We start from the raw sequence: 22,300 nt of genomic DNA, 5'->3' as shown, positions 1-22,300 counted from the left end.
AGCAAAAGCAAAATTTAAAAAGGAAGTAAAAGAAAGTATATCTTGAGCTGCCAAAGAATTGTAGGAGTCTTAAGAAGGGAAGAGATCAGCGTGGGCCAAAAGATTCCCAAAATAAGTAAACCCAGAAGCTGGCGTGGAAAGATGACAGATCTGGCAAGACTGAGAAGAAAGGAGGTAAAGGGAATAGCATCAGTTCTATTTATTGGTCCCTTCCTTTGCCAGAGGGTTGCTCTCAGAGAGAACGGGCCGGCTGGAAAAGGACCTACCTCAGGGACAGACCATGGAGACCACTGAATTTTAAAGGTCTCCATGTGCTTGGCCTGATCAACTTTTGTAATTTTCTGATCATCCTTTTTATACATGGGACCCTATTTATTGTAATACGTGTAAAATGTGACAATTCATGTTGAAAAGAAACAAGAAGAACCCAAACAAAATATTTGCAAAAGCATTTTCTTACACGGAATCTGGATCCGGGTCAATAAACGGCGTGGCGCCGAAAGGATCAATGTTTGCTAGTAACATTTTGTTGATAATTGAACTCCCAGCAATAGAGGCAGCCAGTCCTGCTCTTAAACCTGGACAGAAAAACAAATACAGATGGGATCGCGTGTTAAGAAAAAAACAGAGAAAGAACCAGTCCATGCAGGCCTAATGTCAAATATCTTACTTTTAAAAGCATGGTTTTCAGTGCCTACTCTTCTCATTAATCAAAATTAAGAACAATGACATTTGTGAATACAAGGCATTCGACACTTCCAAGGATCTATATATATAAAGAATTAAGGAGAGGAGGACCTAAATAGGAATGGCTTTGTGACACTTTTCCATTTACCATCCCAATAATTCTATAACAAATAATTCTATAACAAATACATGTTACTTCCTTTGTTATAGCAAAGATGGTATTAAGTCTGTAAGGAATTTACAATAAAGGTGGAATTACCCAAAATGTCATGGAGTTATCACTTCAATATTCTCAAACCATAGATAATGATACTCAATTTAAAATACTAAGAGATGTATTAAGGTGAAGACTCACTGTTAGTTTTAAGAATAAGTAGTAAAGTATTAAAGTAGGTATCTGTGAATTTTAGAAGAATATAGTATTAAATATAAAAAATAAAGCCTCTATCTTACTTCAAATTTATTTCACCATGCTTTCCAACTAGTTTTCTAACTGTTACAGTATTCAAAGCTAATGAATTTTATGATCTACTCAACCCAATATGAAAGCTAGAAGCACTAAAGTCTGGAGAGGAGACAAACTAATAGGGACCTACAAGAACAAGGGAAACACGAGGAAATTAGAAAAACAAGTTCCTTCTTTTTCTTTTTATCTTCTTTAGAGATGAGTCTCACTCTGTTACCTAGGCTGGAGTGCAATGGTGCGATCACAGCTCACTGCAGCCTCAATCTCCCGGGGTTCAAGCAATCCTCCCACCACAGTCTCCCAAGTAGCTGGGACTACAGGCATGTGCTACCATGCCCAGCAAGTCCTTTCTTTAGCAAACATTCCTTTCCTCAGCACTATGCTCTTCTTAGGGAATTATTATCATTCATTATTTTAATGTTTAGGCGATTATCAAATACAATGAATTTTGTTCTTTCGTTTAATGACATAGTTTTGAATATACTGTGGCATACTTCTTTATGCCAATTTCCTTTATGTCTAAACAAGTAAATGAATGAAGAAAACAATAAATTTAGTAAGCATAAAGAACAGTTTGGAGAGGTGAGAGCCACACTCCAGCTGCCCCAGAGGAAAGTGTTAATAATATCTTCCTTCCTTCCTTCCTCCCTCCCTTTTTTTTTTTTTTTTTTTTTTTGACAGAGTCCCACTCTGTCGCCCAGGCTGGAGTATAGTAGCATGATCTTGGATCACTGCAACCTCTGCCTCCCGGGTTCAAGGGATTCTCCTGCCTCAGCCTCCCAAGTAGCTAGGATTAAAGGAGTGTGCCAGCATGCCTGGCTAATTTTTGTATTTTTAGTAGAGACAGGGTTTCACCATGTTAGCCAGGTCTCAAACTCCTGACCTCAGGTGATCTGCCTGCCTTGGCCTCCCAAAGTGCTGGGATTACAGCCGTGAGCCACCGTGCCCAGCCAAGCCAAGTGTTAATATTATCTAAGATGTTTTAGGGTTAGCCATATTCTTCAACTTTATTCCAGAGGGGTTATCCCAAGGTTCCTAGTTGGAATAGGAACACAGCTTCTAAATGTGAAGGCCTTTCCAGAACCAGTTTGTTCCAGACTGATCTTTCTTTTTCTCTTTTAATATTTCTATTCTGATACAATTTATATATTATAAAATTAACCCTTTTAAAGTTTTTAGATAATTCAGTTGTTTGTATTATATACACAAAGTTGTGCAACCATCACTATTAATTCTAAAACCTTTTCGTTTCCCTGCAAAGTAATGATGCACCCACTAGCTGTTATTTTCCATTCCATCGATCACCTCACCTCCAGTTCCTTGGGAACCACGATCTACTTTCATGCTTATTCTGCGCATTTCATACAAACGCAGTCATATTACATTTGGCTTCTAGGTTCACTTTCCATAGTGTTTCTATATAGCATGTATCAGTGCTCCATTCTTTCTAATGGGTAGGTAATATTCCATGGTGTGAATATATCACTTTTGTTTATCCATTCAACTGATGGATGTTTGGGTTGCTTCCACTTTGGGACTATTGTGAATCCTGCTATAAATAGTCACGTACAAGTTTTTGTGTAGACATGTATTTTCAATTCTCTTGGGTGTATACCTAGTAGTAAAATTGTTGGGTTACATGTAAACTCTATGTTTAACTTTTTGCGGGACTGTGAAACTATTCTTAAAATGGCTGCACCATTTTACATTCCTACCACCAATGTATGAAAGTTCTAATTTCTTCACATCTTTGCCAATATTTGTTATCATCTGTCTATTTTGATCACAGTTATCCTAGTGGCATAAAGGGGCAACTCGTTATGGTTTTAATTTGCATTCCCCCGGTGACTAATGATGTTGAGCATCCTTTCGTGTATTTATTGGCTATTTGTGTATCTTCTTTGGGAAAATGTCTATTTAGATTCCTTTCCCATTTTAAAAGCAAGATATTTACCTTTTTATTGTTGAATTTTAAGAGTTCTTTATATGTTCTGGATACTAGACCTTTATCAGATATATTATTTGTAAATTCTTAAGTTGTCATTTCACTTTCTCAATAGTGTCCTTTGAATCACAATACTATTAATTTTGGTAAAGTCCAATTTATTTGTCTTTTGTGGTGTGTGCTTATCATATCGAAGAAATCATTGCCTAATCCAAAATTATGAATAATTTACATCAATGTTGTCTAAAAATGACTACAGAGAGACTTACGACTTAAAAACCAAAAGGATTCAGCAGAATGCTGACTAAAAAACACCAAAAGGAAAGCTTAAGAAGTAGTAGAACGTAAGTTCAGACTTACTTTGGGAACTTAGTAAATGCAGATTCCTGGACTCCACTCCAGAACTACCAAACCATAATTTCTCAGGGCAGGACCCAGAAACACGTGTGGTTTTTTTGTTGTTTGTTTGTTTGTTTTCTGAGACGGAGTCTCACTCTGTCTCCCAGGCTGGAGTGCAGTGGTGCGATCTCAGCTCACTGCAACCTCCACCTCCTGAGTTCAAGCAATTCTCCTGCCTCAGCCTCTTGAGTAGCTAGGATTACAGGTGTGCGCCACCACACCCAGCTCATTCTTTTGTATTTTTAGTAGAGACAGGGTTTCACCATGTTGGCCAGGCTTGTCTCAAACTCCTGACCTTGTGATCTCCCCATCTTGGCCTCCCGAAGTGCTGCGATTATAGGCGTGAGCCACTGAGCACAGCCAAAACATGTGTTTTAATACTTTCTAGGCAACTGCTATACAGGGAAGAATCTAGGGGCCTAGATTCTGACTGAAAGTATAACAAGAACAGTCTACTAAAAGAACAGTTATCTTTAAGAACATGTTTCCACAGTAATGGAAAGAAATACTTAACATTTTCGCAGAAATCCTGAAAAACACACAGTGTTTCAGAATCTGTACTACCTGGGCAGATGATTCTGGTATTGAGCACAGGGAGGTTTTCTTTGCTGGCTGCCACAGCTGGACCAGGGACAGAATCAGTTTGGGAATGGCCATGACTTGCCCGGGCATCTGGAGACCGAGGTGCAGTTTTAACTGTTGGCAAAAAGTCCAGATTAAAAAGAGACAATGATAAAGCTATAAAAATAACCAAGTTCCTATAAATTTAAAACATAAAATAATGTTTAAATCAATCAGTAGAAATGAAAATATTATGCGTAGCTGTTGTTTACATTTTCTTGAGACTTACATGGAGGGAATCAGAAGTCTTGATTCCTCATCTCAAATAGAAGAAGATCAGTAGAAATAGATGTCTACCATAATTAAAGGTCACTAATACTCATAATGTGAATATGATCAACTCACACTTAAAGATAAATGAAACTTTTGAAGTCTGCTTATTTTTGAAAATGAAACACATGTGTTATAATGCACCCTACCCATGTAATCCTTTTCTCATAAATATCAAATGAATGATCAAATTTAATTAATGTAATTCCCGGAGCAAACACATGAAACATGATTTAACATTGCCTTCAATAAATGGAAGAGGCTAGGTGTGGTGGCTCATGCCTGTAATCCCAGAGCTTTGAGAGGCTGAGGCAGGAGGATCGCTTGAAGTCAGGAATTGAAGACCAGACTGGGCAACAGAGCGAGACCCTGTCTCTACAAAAATGTTAGCCAGGCATGGTGGCATGCACCTGTAGTCCCTGCTACCTGGGAGGCTGAGGCTGGAGTGATCACATGAGCCCAGGAGTTTGAGGTTACAGTGAGCTATGATCACATCACTGTACTCCAGCCTGGGTGACAGAATAAGACTCTGGCTCATAAATAAACAAATAAATGGAAGAAAAATAGCATCTATCTTCAAGTGAAATTAACATATTTTTCCTGTACTTCTTATTTATTCAAAATGATGATTTGCCCAAACAGTTCTATCATATTCCTGTAAAAGTTCAATACATGTGAAAAATTATTCTAAAATATAATTATTCTCAAAGTAAACAACAAAAAGAAAGATTTAACTCTAAACTGAGGCAAGTTAATGCAGAGCAAATGGTACCTTTAACCAATTTAGGAGTTACTGGTAAGTATTTTTAAGAAACAGTAATTCTCAAACTCAATTTTAAAATACTCTAAAAATTATCTTCACTCTCCCTAAAACTAATTACAAGCTAACTATATTAATTTTACACTCTATTCTCTCATTCAAAACCAGTCCCATTGCAGTAAAGTAACAGAACAGCCACCCCTTTTTAAAATAGATAGGACTCCTGGGCTATTTTCTCATAAAAACAACTTTTTGATGTTCAACTCTGACAAAAAGCAGGGAGTGTACTAATGACTAAGACTGATGTTCCATTACAGGTAACTAAATTAATGTTTTCTGGTTCTTCTTAAATAAATAATCTCATCAATCATATTAATATACTGTCTCACATCTCAGACATATGAATTATTACATGACACAATAAATGTGCCTCAAAAAGTAGTATTTCATATACTTCTACTTCCACTATTGCTACTGATTTCCAACAAGTCAGATTATTAGCCAAAATAAAGACCAAATACTGTACCATTAAAGACTTTTCTAAATCTGCGTCTATTTCAGTATCAACATTTACAGCACTATATTTGTATTTTTTAATTTCCTTTACAGGCCACAATGGAAGTGTCAAGTTTAAGAGTATGGTAAGGTGGGATGATAACCAGATGGAAAACCATTAAATAAGCTTTGACAAACCAATCCTAACAGCCATCATCTTAGGAGGAATTATTAGTGTATAGTAAGGATGCCATTGTCAGCTCTGCTTCAATCAATACTTTCTAATAGATGAAAACATCTAAGCCCTGCTTATCAAATTCACAGATGAAATAAACTTAAGATGATAGAATCAAGCTTCACAAGACTTCACAGGATGAAATAATGGATCTAAATAAAAAAGATAAAAGTTCATTGGGATGAGTGTAGACTACTATAATTAGGTTTTAAAAAAGAGAAGTCTTGGGTCGTCTTTGTAACATCAAAAATGTCCTGAATGAGTAGTGTACGGGTACCAATGTGCTAATACACCACAGAAAATATCTGAAGAATTTTGTTTAAAAGAGTGCATCACATTTTAAGATAAACATTGACCAAATGGGTGCAACCAGAAAAACAAAAGGTTTAAAATCATCAACTTAAAAACTGGTAGAGAAATTTTAGGGTCAATCATCTGGAAAAGAACATGTAAGGTGAGAGAAGGTCTGATGCCACCAAAGCTGTTTTCGGTATCATTTAAGGGCGGCCACATAAAGAAGAAAGAAGAAGGAAGAAGAAAGAAGAAGGAAGAAGAAAGAAGAAGAAGAAAGAAGAAAGAAAAGAGGAAGAAGAAGAAGAAGGAGAAGAAGGAGAAGAAGGAGAAGAAGGAGAAGAAGGAGAAGGAGGAGGAGGAGGAGGAGGAGAAGGAGAAGGAGAAGAAGAAGAAGAAGAAGAAGGAGGAGGAGGAGGAGGAGGAAGGGGGGAGGAGGGGGAGGAGGAAGAGGAGAAATAACTCCAAAGGCAGAGTCCTCTTTGATATAGTGAAATGTATATGAAATTGCTCCTTAAACTAACCATAAGCACTACATAAAGGCCAGTAGTTGTTACTGTCAAACTATCATTCATAAAACCTAATAATTACTGTAATCATGGGTAGAAATTTAAGGGAGAAAATAGCTCAATATAAAGAATGACTTTCTAACAATTAGAGCTGACCATAAGAGAGGGGTGTATTGAAAGTCAGTGGTCCTAAGGCTTGTGGCCATCTGCTTCAAGGGTCCTAGAACATGCCTGCATTGGGTTGTATGCTGAACATGTGAGGTCCATGAGGTCTGATTTCAAAGTCTTTAAGAGTCTCAAGTACAATGAAATATTCTCTCACAGTTAATGTAATTAGTGGCAGCAGCAGCAGCAGTAGCAATAAAAATAACAACAATAAAGATGACAGTGAACACTCAGACAGCACTATCTACCAGACACTATTCTAGGCACTTTACATACAGTAACTTTTCAACCTTCGCAACAACCCAATGAAGTAGGTAGATTATTATCCTCATATGAGAGATGAGAAAACCACAGAGAGGTTAAGAAATTTGCCCAAGTTTATAAGTAGTGAAAGTAAAAGCAAAAAGTTAATGATTGCAAACATTTTTAAAATTTTTTTGAGAATAAGATAAAAACAGGTATTTAAATTTCAAATAATTTTATCAATTATCTTTCCTTTTACTTACTAAGTTTACATTCTACTTATTTAGCTTCATATTAAAGCTAGAACTCAGCAACAACATATTAATAAACCTACCATCTAATTTTTTTCAAAGTTAACAAGTAATGTTTCAAACACGTAACATTTAAAATGTACTCACTACTACTAGTCCTGTAGGAAATCGGCCATAAACATGGGGAATGAAAGGTCTTCATCGTGCCAGAGCTCAGGCAGAAAATGTTAATCTGATATGGTCAGCTCTCCATAAATTTGATTTTTTTCCTTGTATGAAAACGTTTCCTTTTTTATAATTTCAACTTTTATTTTAGATTCAGGGGGACGTGTGCAGGTTTACTGTCTGAGTATACTGAGTGATGCTAAGGTTTGGGGTATGATTGATATCATCACCCAGGTACAGAGCATAGTACCCAATAGTTAGCTTTTCCACCATTCCCACCCTCCCACTTCTAGAGTCCCCAATGTCCATTGTGACTGCAAACAGTTCTGATATAATGGTGCTGACTTTTCATAAGTGCCATGTATTTATTTTTGTGTTGCCTCATCTTCATTAATATTTTAATTTCTGCTTTTATTCCAGTAAGTTAGAAACTTTTCCCTTAGGCAATATAAAATATTAAAAGTATAAATTCATTTTCAATTAAAATCTAAAAGGTAGAAAAATATTTAACATTCTTCAGGCGATTACATATTCCTTTCCTTACAAAAATAATTTCAACAAAGCAAGGCCTGTAATTGGAAGTCCTGTGATTTTAAAGCTTGCTTTAAAGTCCTGTGATTTTGAAGCTTAATAAGGACTATCAACCCAGAAGGCTGACTGATGGAACTGAAGGGACTGCTGAATCACTTACATGCCCAATTTTGTGCATTTGGAGCGTTAGGAGAGCTGTAGCTTTCTTACAATTCTCAAAGAAATCTGTGAGCTATAATGGGTTCAAATCAGATGATTTAAGTGTTTCTTTCCTCTTTCCTCAGGAAAACCAACATATTTAATCATCCTTAGTCCTATAATCCTTAGTTTACTGTTACATCTCTAGATTACATGATAAGAGAGGGATGTGAGAGCACTGGACAATAGTTTAATCTTAATTATTTTATTATTCATGAATATCTATCTAAGCATTAACTTCCAAAAAGCCTCTTCAAAAATAAAAATACAAATAGTTTTTTTCAAACTGATCAGCCTTTTGAAAACTAAAAGCAAAATGACATTTTATTTAATTCCAAAATAATTTTTTTCCCGTTTCCTCACCAGTTAATGATTCTTTGGAACCATCGTCTTTGGCTTCCTCCTTAGACTCATCTGTTTCTGTGCTGTCATAATCAGAGGACTGATTAGCTGGTTCACAGGGGTGAACTGTCGGGTCATCCATAACTTCAGGTAGTAAGAAGATAAACAGTTTGGATAGGTAAAAATAAAGTCCATTAATATTAACATATGCTTAGGAAAGGAAAATTGAAACATATGCTAAAAGAAATTCCAGATTCACAAATAAACACTATTTAGCAATGAACTTGGGGTTGAGGTCTGAAGAACTAAAGATTAAAAACTAAAGTTGCTAAAATTATATTTTTATCAGAATAAAAAAGTAAAGTATAAGATTTTAGAGAATGAAATACAAGTTACAACCTATAAAGGGGTTTTTGAACATTAATTATTCCTATTAACATTAACATTCAGACCATAGCTAAAATTCTGAGAAGTACTGATATACACATTAATTAAAACAAGGCAGAGCTTTTATAAGCTCTTAATAAAGCAACATAAACATCTGGGAAATTAATGTTAAGAAAATAGTTTCTGGCAGGGTGCAGTGGTTCACGCCTGTAATCCTAGCACTTTGGGAGGCTGAGATGGGTGAATCACTTGAGCCCAGGAGTTTGAGATCAGCCTGGGCAACGTGGTGAAATCCCACCTCCACCAAAATTACAAAAAATTAGCTGGGTATGGTGGTGCACATCTGTGGTCCCAGCTACTGAGGAGGCTGAGGGAGGAGGATAGCTTGAGCCTGGGAGGTGGAGGTTGCAGTGAGCTGAGATCACGCCACTGTACTCCAGCCTGGGCAACAGAGTGAGACCCTGTCTCAAAAAAATTTTTCTTTTCTATATTTTCAAAGTAGGTTTACAGGTTTGACTTTCTTCAAGAATTCAACAGATTCCAATTAAGTAAACTATATCTAAAATTTTTTCTATGTCATTTAAACTAGTTTTATATTTTAGATAGAAATGTTTCAATTTAACTTATTTCTGATATTTTATTTTATTCCTCACTAATATGCTGATTCTTACTACTACTATTACAATATATAAGACAATGTACAAGTTTTCTTATAATGACTTTATCTTCTATCTTGCCTTAAAGATTTTGTTTTTAAAGAGTGTGTCCAATCTGACCACTATGAAAACTCTGTTATGCTTGCAGTAGAAATGCTGCCAACTTCTTCCAAAGCTTGTTAATGTGTACCTTTTCCGGCTTCCTCGATGACTTGCCTCACTGCTTTCTTTAAACTATTCGCCCGCAACATGATTTCTCTTGGTTTGACGGCTTTCTGGGAAGAAGGTTTGGTAACGTCATCCACGAGCTGTTCTTTGCTTTCACCCAGGGACTCTTCACTGGACGATTCCACAGCATCTTCCTCCACAATGAGAGGGCTGAGGCCAGGGAGAACAGGTGCAGCCTGAGAATCTGTGTGCAAAGCCTGCAGCAGTTGTTCGAGCTTCTCGTTCAGGACTGAACACTGAGAGGAAAATACGGCAATGAGAAAAATATTCAAAAATAATCAAGATCAGCAGACAAAGTACAAGAAATTTTTATAGAGATGTTTTGAAGTGTAATTACTAGAGAGAAAAACACTGAAATTCCCACCTTTAATTTTGTAGATGCTTTGGTTCTGGAAGCTGCTAATTTTAAAACCTCCATTTAGTAGAGATAGACAATGATAATCTAAATTATGGTTTTTGATTTAGAGGGACGATGTCTTTATTGATGTTTACTACATGGAATAATTTATAACTTTTTAAGTTGGCACAATTATTACAGAATTTCATTGATTCGTAATTTCAGAGTCACTCAGACTCCATTTCATGGGGAAAAAAATCTTTACAATGTGTACACAGCTATTTTTCTTAAAATAACACAACAGACACTTTATACAAAGTGATGCTTTATGTAAAAAATTACACAAAATTTGCTATACATTATAACAAAACACTGGATCAACTTTTTAAAAAAAGTAACTGACTTAATGCACCATTCTGAGCATCACAAACGGCACGTCTGGCTAGGCCGTAGCAAACTCCTCTTCAAAGCTTTGGTTTGCAAAGGGATGAACAATGCCTAAGGGATTATTGGCTCAAAGAAAGTGCAGGAAGGAAAAGGCACAAGGATAAGGAGGGAAAAGAAGAGGAATACAGAAAGAAAAGCATGCACTAGGCAAGCCCTTGTTTCTTTCTGCTTCTCTTGTATTACGAGAGGTGAAGAAACATTTAGGACTGAAGCTGTTGATGCTACCCCCAATATACTTTTCATCTCCATAAAATTTCCAGTCCCTTTCCTCCTCATCTATTTGTCTTTGATGATATGCTGAGACAAGATTACAGCAGAAATAGTTTAGAAACAGAAGTATGGCCAGAAAGGGTTTCTATTTTCTGAAACTCTCCACAGAGCAGAAAGACAAGAGAAAAAAGCAGAAAACTTCAACTGCAGCAGTTGTTCGAGCTTCTCATTCAGGACTGAACACTGAGAGGAAAATACGGCAATGAGAAAAATATTCAAAAATATATTTATTTCTATTTTCTTTTCCTTCCACTCAATTTAACTGCCATCTCCAGCACGGATTTGGGGAAGCTGATTCGTTTGCAAGTCCGAGATACTCAAGCCTTTTGTAAGAAGGTCCCTGTTGTGAACTTATGAAAACAAAGGCAGTAGTTTTTAAGGTTCAGTAAACTGTTCTTATTTTAGTTTATAAAAGGGGAAAGAAGGCCGGGCGCGGTGGCTCAAGCCTGTAATCCCAGCACTTTGGGAGGCCGAGACGGGCGGATCACGAGGCCAGGAGATCGAGACCATCCTGGCTAACACGGTGAAACCCCGTCTCTACTAAAAATACAAAAAACTAGCCAGGCGAGGTGGCGGGCGCCTGTAGTCCCAGCTACTTGGGAGGCTGAGGCAGGAGAATGGCGTAAACTCAGGAGGCAGAGCTTGCAGTGAGCTGAGATCTGGCCACTGCACTCCAGCCTGGGCGACAGAGTGAGACTTCGTCTCAAAAAAAAAAAAAAAGGGGAAAGAAATCTCTAAAGAAAAAGGCAATGCAAGAAGCAGCACTCTGAAAGAGACCAAGAATTGTAATGTCTAGGAAATCCAAAGAACCATGCTGGAACAGAGCTGAACTGGGCCCAAATCTGCTTGGAAACGGAAAGCCTTGCTTTCCCCACTGGAACCCAGCTGCATGGGGTCCCCTGTGGTCTGATTGCTATGCATCTGCCCTTCAGTCAATCATGGCCAGGTGTGCTGGCTCACACTTGTAATCCCAGCATTTTGGGAGGCTGAGGCAGATGGATCACCTGAGGTCAGGAGTTCGAGACCAGCCTGCCCAACATGGTGAAACCCTGTCTCTACTAGAAATACAAAAATTATTTGAGTGTGGTGGCAAGCCCCTGTAATCCAGCTACTTGGGAGGCTGAGACAGGAGAATCGCTTGAACCTGGGAGGTGAAGGTTGCAGTGGGTAGAGATAGTGTCACTGCACTCCAACCTGGGTAACAAAGCAAGACTCTGTCTCCAAAAATCACTGGGACAGGGATGTGAGTTAGGTTTTCAGCAATGTAGTTTTCCTACATATTAAAGTGTAACAATAAAATAGAATATTTTTAAAAATCCTCAGATCTGATTCAAAGTAATTTTTCTTTCAATTTAAGATGTTTTGGCAGGAAAACCACTTAATCAATTTAGCTCTGAAACACAGTTGAATGTGAGCATTGTGTGTAAACAACTCTCATGCCCTGAAGGGTCCCCTCTTACTTTACTGGCTACGGCATCAGCTACAACGGCATTTTCCAAGGTTTTGTCATATGTCTTCTCTACTTTGGCAACGAAGTCCTTTACAGTTTCACATAGTGTCCTTTGAGGAAAAGAAGTTGTACAATTTAGTAAGCTTCATGAATTGATTTGCTTTGATTTATGAATATATTTAAAAAGAAACACAATTCAGCAAACTGTCAAATATCTGGGTCATCTGTACATAAATCTACGCTTCTATCTGCTGCGCAGTTTGTCTCACAAAAGTTCAAGACATTCTAAGTGATAAATGCATACGTGAATAAGCCTTGCTGTATATTACTCAAATTATAGTAATTAATGTTATAACAAGCTATCCTCAAATATTTAAATTAAGTATTTGTACATCCCATTTAAAAATGATAAAGCATTATCTTGCTTTCTCCACTGGAATTCTAAAGCTTATATATTTTCATAACAGAAATTGCAGTGTCGAACAAAGATAAGATTATCACTTGTCACTGTCAAGCCACTGCTCATCATATGGATATTTTGATTGTTACAGTTACAATATATTATTACTGAAGAGAAAGAGTTTGTGCATTATGCTGAAAACAAATCTGCCACTTAAGTTATATTCTCTGTAAATCTATTCATTTCTTCCTTGAGATAACCAATGCGATAACTACAAGACTAATTTAGGTCTTGTTAGTGTCAGCAGTATATGGTTTACTTGTTTGTTTATTTTAATTACATTTGGCTTCTTTGCAATAGAAATAAGCTAAAAGGCAAAATAACTTGAAACACTAACAAAATCTGCCTTTGAAAGGCTTTGGATCTGGATCTGGATCTGGTGTTGGATTAAAAACAACAATCAACAGAATGGTATATGACCAGCTTTTTTAAAGCAAAGGCTTATGCTGATAGAATCAGGCTATTTTTAAAATCATACTATCGCCCTCTATCATTGATATACATTGAGAAATTTAAATTAAAAAAAGGTTCTAGCAGTTATCTTTTCTATTACACTCACAACTTTCTCTGGTAGTTGAGTGGCAAAATGGTAAATTTCCATATACTTCAGTATTATGAACTTGAGCAATTCAATAGATACAGGACACACACACACCACCACCACCCCTCCCCCAACAGACACACACACTACCAACCTTCAGATTTATCATCTTGGAAATTGTATTACTTCTAATAATTTTTTTTTTTTTTTTTTTTAGCAAACATTTCTAGATTTTATTTGAACAAAAGGTAATATTTTCTAATCCTGAAACTTCCTCGTTGGCTTTTTAAACTCAAATTTCTACAGAGAATCTAGCTTATCATTTACTAGACATGCATTCAAGTACTTCGTGTCAAGTTTTCTCTTCGTTGATCAAGAACAATACTGCATGGGCTTTCTTGAAATATAACACTATCACAAAATCTCTTCTATGCATTTTACTGAAAGCATCTGTAAGATGCGCTACTTTAAGGAAGAGAAGCATTGATGCCTCTTTCTGTAACTCCAAAATAGAGGTTTTTCTTGCCATTATTATAACATCGTCTTGACATAATTTTCTCTTGGTTTGTGAAACTGCATATGTCATATCATTATCATAACACTTTTGTTGGTATTTTACTCACTCCTAGAGACAGAGCCCTTCAGCCCATCAGCCTAGAAATGAAAAGGGCAGCAGGAGTGCCCCTCCTCAGTGTGCCACGTCACTGAGCCAACAGAGACTGACAGAGACACTATGATCCTGTGACAGTAGTGGCCAAAGGAGCTGAGGAAGGGGCAAGTGAAAGTTAGGAGAGTGCTCGTCACACAAGTGTGGAGAGAATCAGAAGACATGCTTTATCTTATGGCTCATTAAGTTCCATACGCTAGAAGGAATATAGATATTTATATTCTGGGGGAATGAAGTAACCTTTTATTATACCTAAATAGTGGATGTAGAGTTATTAAAACAGAAATAAAATATATTCTTAAAAATAGTATGATTGCAAAGTCCTACCAACCAGAAACTTGCAAATTGGAGAAAAGACAATCTTACGATGTATTTACCATAGGAAGACAAAAGATATTCTCCAACTATACACACAGTTTTCTACTTTATGCATAAGACTTCCAGAAAAGATGTGCAAAAGTCAAATAAGTGAAAGTAGAGCACAGATTTTCCCATAGAGATTAAAAAATTCTAAATTCCCAATTATATCTTTAATCAATGTTAGAACTCTAAAAAATAAAATGTTTAGAGATGGGGATCTTGCTCAGTTGCCTAGGCTGGAGTGCAATGGTGTGATCATAGGTGACTGCAGCCCTGAACTCCTGGACTCAAGTGATCCTCCCAGCTTAGCCTCCTGAGTAGCTAGGACCACAGGTACATGTCACCACGCTGAGCTAATTAAAAAAGAAATGTTTGTAGAGATGTAGTCTCTCTGTGTCGCCCTGGCTGGTCTCTAACTCCTGGCCTCAAGCAGTCCTCCTGCCTTGGACTCCCAAAGCAATGAGATTACAGAGGTGAGCCACTGCGTAAGGCCTAGACAGAACTTTTGGTATTTCCAACATTTTATTTCTTTAATTTTGTTCTCTTCCTTCAAAATTGAACATAGTCAACTGTGTGAACCAAATACTCAGTTGAGGCTAACAACAGTCCACATTTCACATACCTGATGATTTCCACCATCATCTCCACTATATTACATATGTTAGACCCATACTTCTCATCACTAGTATTAGTACCCTCATTTACCAGCTTTCCACTTAATTTCTGAAAGTATGGGCAAATGACAATAAAATATGCACATACTACACTAAGATAAATCTGGCAATGGTACCCAGACAGAATCATAGATTGGCAGGCAGGGTCATCGTTTGGGAATCTGAAAAATTCATTTTTCATCTAATAAAAAGTTCCAATTTGAAACTGAAGATGATTTAGAAGTATCAGCGCATAACACATAAAAATCTCTAGCTATCTTTGTCTCTAGCTAGATTGTGCTCTGGGGAAATATTTTTAACAACTACCTCCCTTCACTAATTAAATGAGGCAGGTTGGCCTAAATTATCCCTAAAGCAGTTTCCAAATCTAAATTCTATGGTTCTATGACAATGGCATCAATATTCCTGCTAGTTAGTTATCCCATTTTCTGAAACTTTTGTATACAGAACAAATTGCATTTATTTTAAAACTTGGGGGGTGAGTAGAGTGCATAAGTAAAAATCCTAATTAACTCCAACTGTTAAAGCTAAAAAAGTTTTAAAACTATTGACTAAATAAAAGGAGAGACATATATTGCAGCTAAAGACAACTGATTTAATAACTGGTTTTCATTTTTATTAATAAATGGTATCTATGATTGCTAATTAGAGCTGTGATTCTCAGAAGATAACTCCTATTACCATATCAAATTGATGAAGTGCTAAGGTCAAAGAAATGTTGTTTTAGGTTAACCCATATGTTAGCTATGTTAGTGGAATACAACTTTTCCACTAGCATTTCAACTTTTTAAAAATAACTGAAAACAGTTAAGGCTACCAGGAATTATTATTGTATGAAATAAATACAAACATACACAAGAGGGTTAAAACATTTTGCCTTAATGTTGTATCACTGAATAAATAAATGACATTCACAAAATAAGGGAATTCTTTATCTAGGTGGTAATTACAAGTGTGTGTCTGTGTGTGTGTGTGTGAGAGAGAGAGAGACTGTGTGTACATGCAGTATTTTTTTAATCATTGAGTTGTGCTCTTGTGATTTAGTTGCTTACTGTACATGGCATGCCTCAGTAAGAATTGTTTTTTAAAGGGGAACCATTATAGATTTTTTTAAGATTTTTTTTTTTTTTTAAAGACTGGGTCTCACTCTGTCATCCAGGCTAGAGTGCAATGGCGTGATCACAGCTCACTGCAGCCTCGAACTCTCATGCTCAAGCGATCCTCTCACCTCAGTCTCCTGAGTAGCTAGGACTACAGGCACATACCACCACACCCAGCTAATTTTAAAATTTTTTTGTAGAGAGGGGATTTCATTATGTTGCCCAGGTTGGTCTTGAACTCCTGGGCTCAAGTAATCCCCCCATCTTGGCCTCCCAAAGTGTTGAGATTATAGGCATGGACCACCATGCCTGGTCAAGATTTTTAAAGTCTTAAAGAGATATCACTCAAATGTAGTGTGTGAACTTTGTCTGAATTTTGAACAAATAAAGTGTGTGTGTGTGTGTGTGTGTGTGTGTGTGTGTTTTAAAGACCTTGTCAAAATTCAGACAAGGTTCACAAAAAAAACTTCTGAGAAAACTAGGGGAAATGGGATATGGCTTAAGTAATATTGATGGTATTAGAGAATTATGATTAATTTTTAGATTTTTTAAAAGATTATATGCGTTCACACACACACATACAGTCAGCCCTCTATATTCATGGGTTCCATTATCTATGGATTCAACCGACCATGGATTGAAAACATTTGAAAAACAAAACAGATGGTTGTGTCTACACTGAATATGTGCAGACATTTTTTTGTCATCATTCCCTAAACAATATAGTATAACAACTATTTACATAGCAAACACATTTGTTATTGTAAGTAACCTAGAGATGATTTAAAGTATGTGGAAGGATGTGTGTAGGTTACATGCAAATACTATGGCATTTTCTATGAGGGACTTGAGTACCTGTGAATACTGGTATCCAAGGGGGTCCTGGAGCCAATCCCCCATGGATAGAGAGGGACGACTATATGCCAAAAGTGTAGTAGAATAATTTTCAGGATGTTCTTAGAGATACTGTAGCAAAATAAAGTAGGAAGCAGATGGCAAAATGTTGATAAATACTGAAACTGAATGATGGGTATGGTGGGAAGTAATTATACCAGTTTTCTTTGAAAATGTCCATAAAAATGAAATTTAGATGCTGAGCCACTGCCCATTTGCAATGGCGCATGGAAGTCAAAGCTGCACCTCCAGTGTGGCCCCTCTGGCCAGCCAGGTACCTCCAATGAGACCTGCACCCAGGCCAGCACCAGCAGCTCAGCTGCGAGCAGTGGCCCCACCCTCTGCAGTTGAGTCTCCTACTGCTGCACCCTGGCAGCCGGGTCTGATGGTCCAGATGGCAACCACTGCAGCTGGTGTGGCTGTGGGCCCTGCTGTGGGGCACACACTGAGTCAACTATCATGGGAATGGGGGCCTTCGACAGAGGAGGTAATGCTGGGCTCACGAGGCCTGACATCACTTACCAGGAGCCTCTGGGAGACTAGCTGCTCAGCAGCAGCAGCCTTGCTTGTGTAAGACAGAACAGTTTCTGGAGCGTGCCCAGAACTAGGGCGACATCAAGCTCGGTGAGGGTTCCAATGAGGTGCTGAAACAGTGCAGACGTGCACATGTACTGGCCTAATCAAGAAGTTCAACTGAAGACACAGAAAATCGGCTTTCATGACCAAGTTAATTTAGCATAAAAATGTAGGTATAAAGTGTGAAACCAGTAGTTAAGGTGAAGCAGTTATGGTGAAGGTATAAAGTGTGAAACCAGCAGTTAAGCCTCTCCTCTGTCATTCACAGCTTCCTTACTTCAGAATTGCAGTAGAAGAGGATATTCTTACTGTGCAGAATTTCATTAAGATGGCATAAAATTTGGGGCTGGGTAAATGTTTGTGTGGCCTTCTTAAACCAACTGTTGTGATTTTATTGTTTGTGAGATAACTGGAACAAAGTGATTTTCTTCCAAAAACAACAATAATAATAAATAAAATTTAACATATATTGTATTACTAGTACCAAATAATTACATATTGTCTCACCTTTTTTCTCTTCAGCCTCTTTATGGCAAATTCCCTAGAATTGTATCTGGGGTTGTAAAGGCCTGGAAGCACAGACGAGTGAGTGACAAGAGGGGACCCGGATTGGAATGGAATCTGCTTAAGGGCAGGCAAGCTGGTTAGGGAGAAACCCAAAGCTAGGGCTAAGAGCAGAGCCTTAGACAAAGAGTCAGGCCAAGGTCAAAGAAAACATCTGAAATGTAACTGGGTAAAACGTGAGGTGATGATACCATAATTTAATATAGCCCTCTGTCATTGATAAGCTCTATACTTATTATATTACTCAGCTTAATTAACCTAACAGTTCCATGAGGGAGAAATAAGAGGCCTTCTTTCCATATCCCCCACAAATAGGAAACAGGACTGAACACTAGAAAAAGAGCTGAATGGAAGCACAATGGCTGGCCCAGGAGAGGTGGGCTACACACTCTGTTTGGTGGGCAGTGCTGCTGGGGTTTTCAATGAATTGTATCGCTTGATGGTGAAATGGACAAATCTCCAGTTTGTCCCAGGCCTTAGCACTCCCTGTTGTCTTTCTCACCCCAGGCCCAGTTCATACATGTAAGTGATTGCCTGGCCCTTGCCCTGTGAATCAAATGTATTTTGATATGACATTTCAAAGGACACTGCTAGAAAAGGTGGAAAGCTGTAATGGAAGCTTTTTTAAGGTATAGCAAGTCATAAGAGAATTATTTTTTGTTTAATATAGTTAAGCAAATATTTTAACTGCCCACTTTTTACAGTTTGGATGTCAGCAAAACCTTTATATTTACTTTCATGTGTTTGATCACTACCTTTCATATATTTTACATATTTTTAATTAAGAGGAATTCTTGCTAAGAAATTTCCACAGATGCAAACAGGTAATTGTAGTAACCACCCCTTTCTCTCCCTATCATTCTTAATCTTAACACCTTTGTAGTACATTTTTGGCAGTGGAAACCTTTTCTCTAATAAAATCTTTTTTTTTTTTTTTGTTTTTGTTTGAGACAAGGTCTCACTCTGTCACCTAGGCTGGAGTGCAGAGGCGCCATCTTAGTTCTAGTACAAGCTCCACCTCCCAGGCTCAAGTGATCCTCCTACCTCAGCCTCCTGAGCAGCTGGGACTACAGGTAGGCACCACCACGCCTGGCTAATTTTAGTATATATATTTTTAGTAGAGACGAGGTTTTGTCATATTGCCCAGGCTGGTCTTGAACTCCTGGGCATCAAGTAATCTGCCCACCTTGGCCTCCCAAAGTGTTGGAATTACAGGCATGAGCCACTGTACCTGGTTCAAATACAATCTTACACAGAATTCCAATATTAAAATATTAAAACTCTGTTTTGTTGACATTCATAAGTTAGAATTAAATTTTCTCCTTTAAAAGAAAAATTAAGCCATAAAGTTACAGATGACAGTTACAGTCTCCTATTCGACGCAGTTTCCAATTATTTCTGTATTTTATTTTAGTGACATGATTGTAAAGAAATTGTTTTCAATTAAGTAAAAATGGCAGAAGACGCTTTAGTCCAATATTTGCACAAAACAGAAAACTGCAGCACTGCCCGCCAAATAGAGTCTGCAGCCCACCTCTCCCGGGCCAACTAGTGTGCTTCGTTTGTCGTAAGCCATTCAACTCTTTTCCTGTTGTGCAGTGTTGTTTCCTATTTCTGGGGGATATGTTGTCAAAAGCAATTGTTACTACTTTGTACTTTTTTCACAAGCAGATTTGTTTATAATGATTCATCTTGTCTTTCCTCAACTTCACTGCGAATTAAGTACATAATATACCAAAACGTGTGTATTTTTTCTTTACCACCACCATTTCCCATTCCTTTTCTTTCCTTCTTCGCCTTTTCTCCTCTCTTCCTGTGTAACAGTAACCCGTGCTTGCTAAGCCAGAATTTGAATGCATTCTTTTGCTTGAAAATTTCAGCTGGTGTCACCCCTTCTTCTAGTCGACTTTCCAGTCTCTTGACATCAGCATAGGATGCTTCAAAACTAAATTCTAAATTCCAGCCAGGCAACATTTGGGATAATAACATCAAGTAGCTTTGGCTCCATGCACAAAATCAACTTCACTAAAATCTGATAACTTTGAATTAAAATCTAATTATTCAATTTAAACATGCTGAGAAACATCATTTTGAAAAATCTTATCATTTTCCTTTTTCTAATGTGATCCTAAATAGTAATGTTTATGGAAATAATGAATTATAATGAAATGTGTTTTCCATATTATAAGTAATCATAAACATTTCCTTAAATATTTAGGTTAATTAAACTCTAAATGCTTCTTACACCTTTTTGATAAAAATATTTCAAATTAAACATTAAAAAAACCCTCTAAGTATACGCCACTGCAAATAAGATGCTAACATGATTTTTAAAAATCAATCCAAATTTAGTATATCTAATTTTATAAGCTACTTCCAAGATATTTTTTTTTGAGAAGAAAACTCACAAAGAAATGACCTAAATGGTAGGAGCCAGCTATTATTTCATTTTCACCATATTTAAAGACTTAAAACCCACAACTCACTTGGCAGATGATATGACCACTGCATGTTCATCAGAATTCAGGATTTTCGTAAGATGCGTTGCAACTGAGTCTTCATAAATCGTCATCTGAAAAAAAGAAAAAAGAAAACTCTACACTGTATTATTGTTGCTGGCATTTACACAACTCACTTATTGCTGCTCCAGAAATGGAGCCCTTCATGACATGTGTTAGGCAGGGCAATGGCTATAATGAAATATATGAAAGAGTCATTATGCAAAATAGATAAATATTTCCTTTTGGCAAAAGGCTTTCAGTTTCTAGAATTCTTTAATTTATATTCTTACAGAAATCCATAAAAACCCCTTTACAAAAATTTTTAATGTAAAAATATCTCAATATAAAAATAATTCCTACAAAGTAGTACAATAAAAGTCAAAAAAATCTAGTAAAAATTGGGCAAAAGACTAGACATTTAAATATAAAAATATCCAAATGGCCCATAAACAGATGAAAACATATGCAATCTCAGCTATCAGGCAAATGGAAACTAAAACCACAACACAGTATCACCATACAGCTCCAAAATGGCTAAAATGAAAACAACTAGAAAATGGCAAGTGCTAGCAAGGCTATGGAGCTACAGAATTCTCATACGCTGCTGATGGGAATGCAAACTGATACACTCTCACAAACGATTTGGCAGGGTCTCTTAAAGCTGAACATATGCCATGATATCACAGGACTCAGAAATTCAACTTCTACATCTACACCCAAAAGAAATGCAGAAGTATGTTTACCAAAAGACATGTACTAGGATGTTCACAGCAGCATTCATCTAATAGCAGAATGGAGTGAAAGAATCCAGAAACAAATGAAAGCACACAAAATGATTATATTTTATAAAGTACAAAACAGATACCAATCTATGCTATTAGAAGTTAGCATAGTGATAACTGGGGTAGGAGGCGGGGGTCTTGACTGAAAGGGGGCATGAGGGGGCTTATGGGGAACTTGAACACTGTCGGGTGGCCTGGCAAAGATTTGTTTAGTTTGTAAAAATTTACCAAGCTATACATTTATGACCTGTGCACCTTTCTGTATGTATGATTCAATAAAAAAAGTTTTTAAAACTGCTGAATGCACTTTCATATAATCATGTAAATAAATATTTCTTTTAAACAATAGTCAAAATGCCAAAAGCATCCATAATCACTTCTCTATTTGACTCAAACTTTAACATTCTGTCGAAAGAACACATACATTTTCCTAATATGTAAAAATGTATACAATATTTAAACAGCCTCATATTCAGAGCCTTACATCAAATGTATGCCTCAAATAATATTCCATTTCACACAGCTCAACATTTTCTAGTATAAATGATCTGCTCTAGGCAAGCTGGCCACCTATGCTCTTCTGCCTGACTCAGGTATCTTTTCATTACTTGTACCAATCAGCCTCAGTTCAGAATCTTCAATTAAGTCTGAATAAGCCTTCCCCACAAAGCCTTCCTGACTAGCCTCTTCCCAAAAGAACCACATTCCTAATTTACCTTCATTCCACCAGTGGGTATGTTACTCTTTCAAAAGTATGTTACTCTTTTAAATTTCTACCTTCCCTCCTTCAAAGGCAGACCACTACAGGAAAGCAATTTTACATTAAAGAAAGG

General features: G+C 37.0%; 1 protein-coding gene across 8 annotated transcripts in view; it reads right to left on the bottom strand.

Moving 5' to 3' along the window:
- Nucleotides 1-22,300, bottom strand: part of DGKH (diacylglycerol kinase eta) — a 204,342-nt gene that overhangs the window by 32,734 nt on the left and 149,308 nt on the right. For all 8 annotated transcript variants that reach the window (XR_013408040.1, XR_013408041.1, XR_013408042.1 and 5 more), the window contains 6 exons: nucleotides 20,671-20,756; nucleotides 12,359-12,458; nucleotides 9,807-10,080; nucleotides 8,595-8,717; nucleotides 4,062-4,193; nucleotides 461-578 (listed from right to left, as the gene is read on the bottom strand). Coding sequence is in view for 5 of the 8 variants with exons in the window: in XM_077974410.1 (XP_077830536.1) it covers nucleotides 461-578; nucleotides 4,062-4,193; nucleotides 8,595-8,717; nucleotides 9,807-10,080; nucleotides 12,359-12,458; nucleotides 20,671-20,756 (833 nt within the window). In the remaining 3 variants the exon portion in view is untranslated. The remainder of the gene's footprint in view (nucleotides 1-460; nucleotides 579-4,061; nucleotides 4,194-8,594; nucleotides 8,718-9,806; nucleotides 10,081-12,358; nucleotides 12,459-20,670; nucleotides 20,757-22,300) is intronic.

The sequence above is a fragment of the Macaca mulatta genome, chromosome 17 (assembly GCF_049350105.2).
Source record: "Macaca mulatta isolate MMU2019108-1 chromosome 17, T2T-MMU8v2.0, whole genome shotgun sequence".
In the NCBI taxonomy this organism is placed as follows: Eukaryota; Metazoa; Chordata; class Mammalia; order Primates; family Cercopithecidae; genus Macaca; species Macaca mulatta.
The sequence above is the reverse complement of the archived record's forward strand: the minus strand, read 5'-3'. Positions and strand labels throughout refer to the sequence as shown.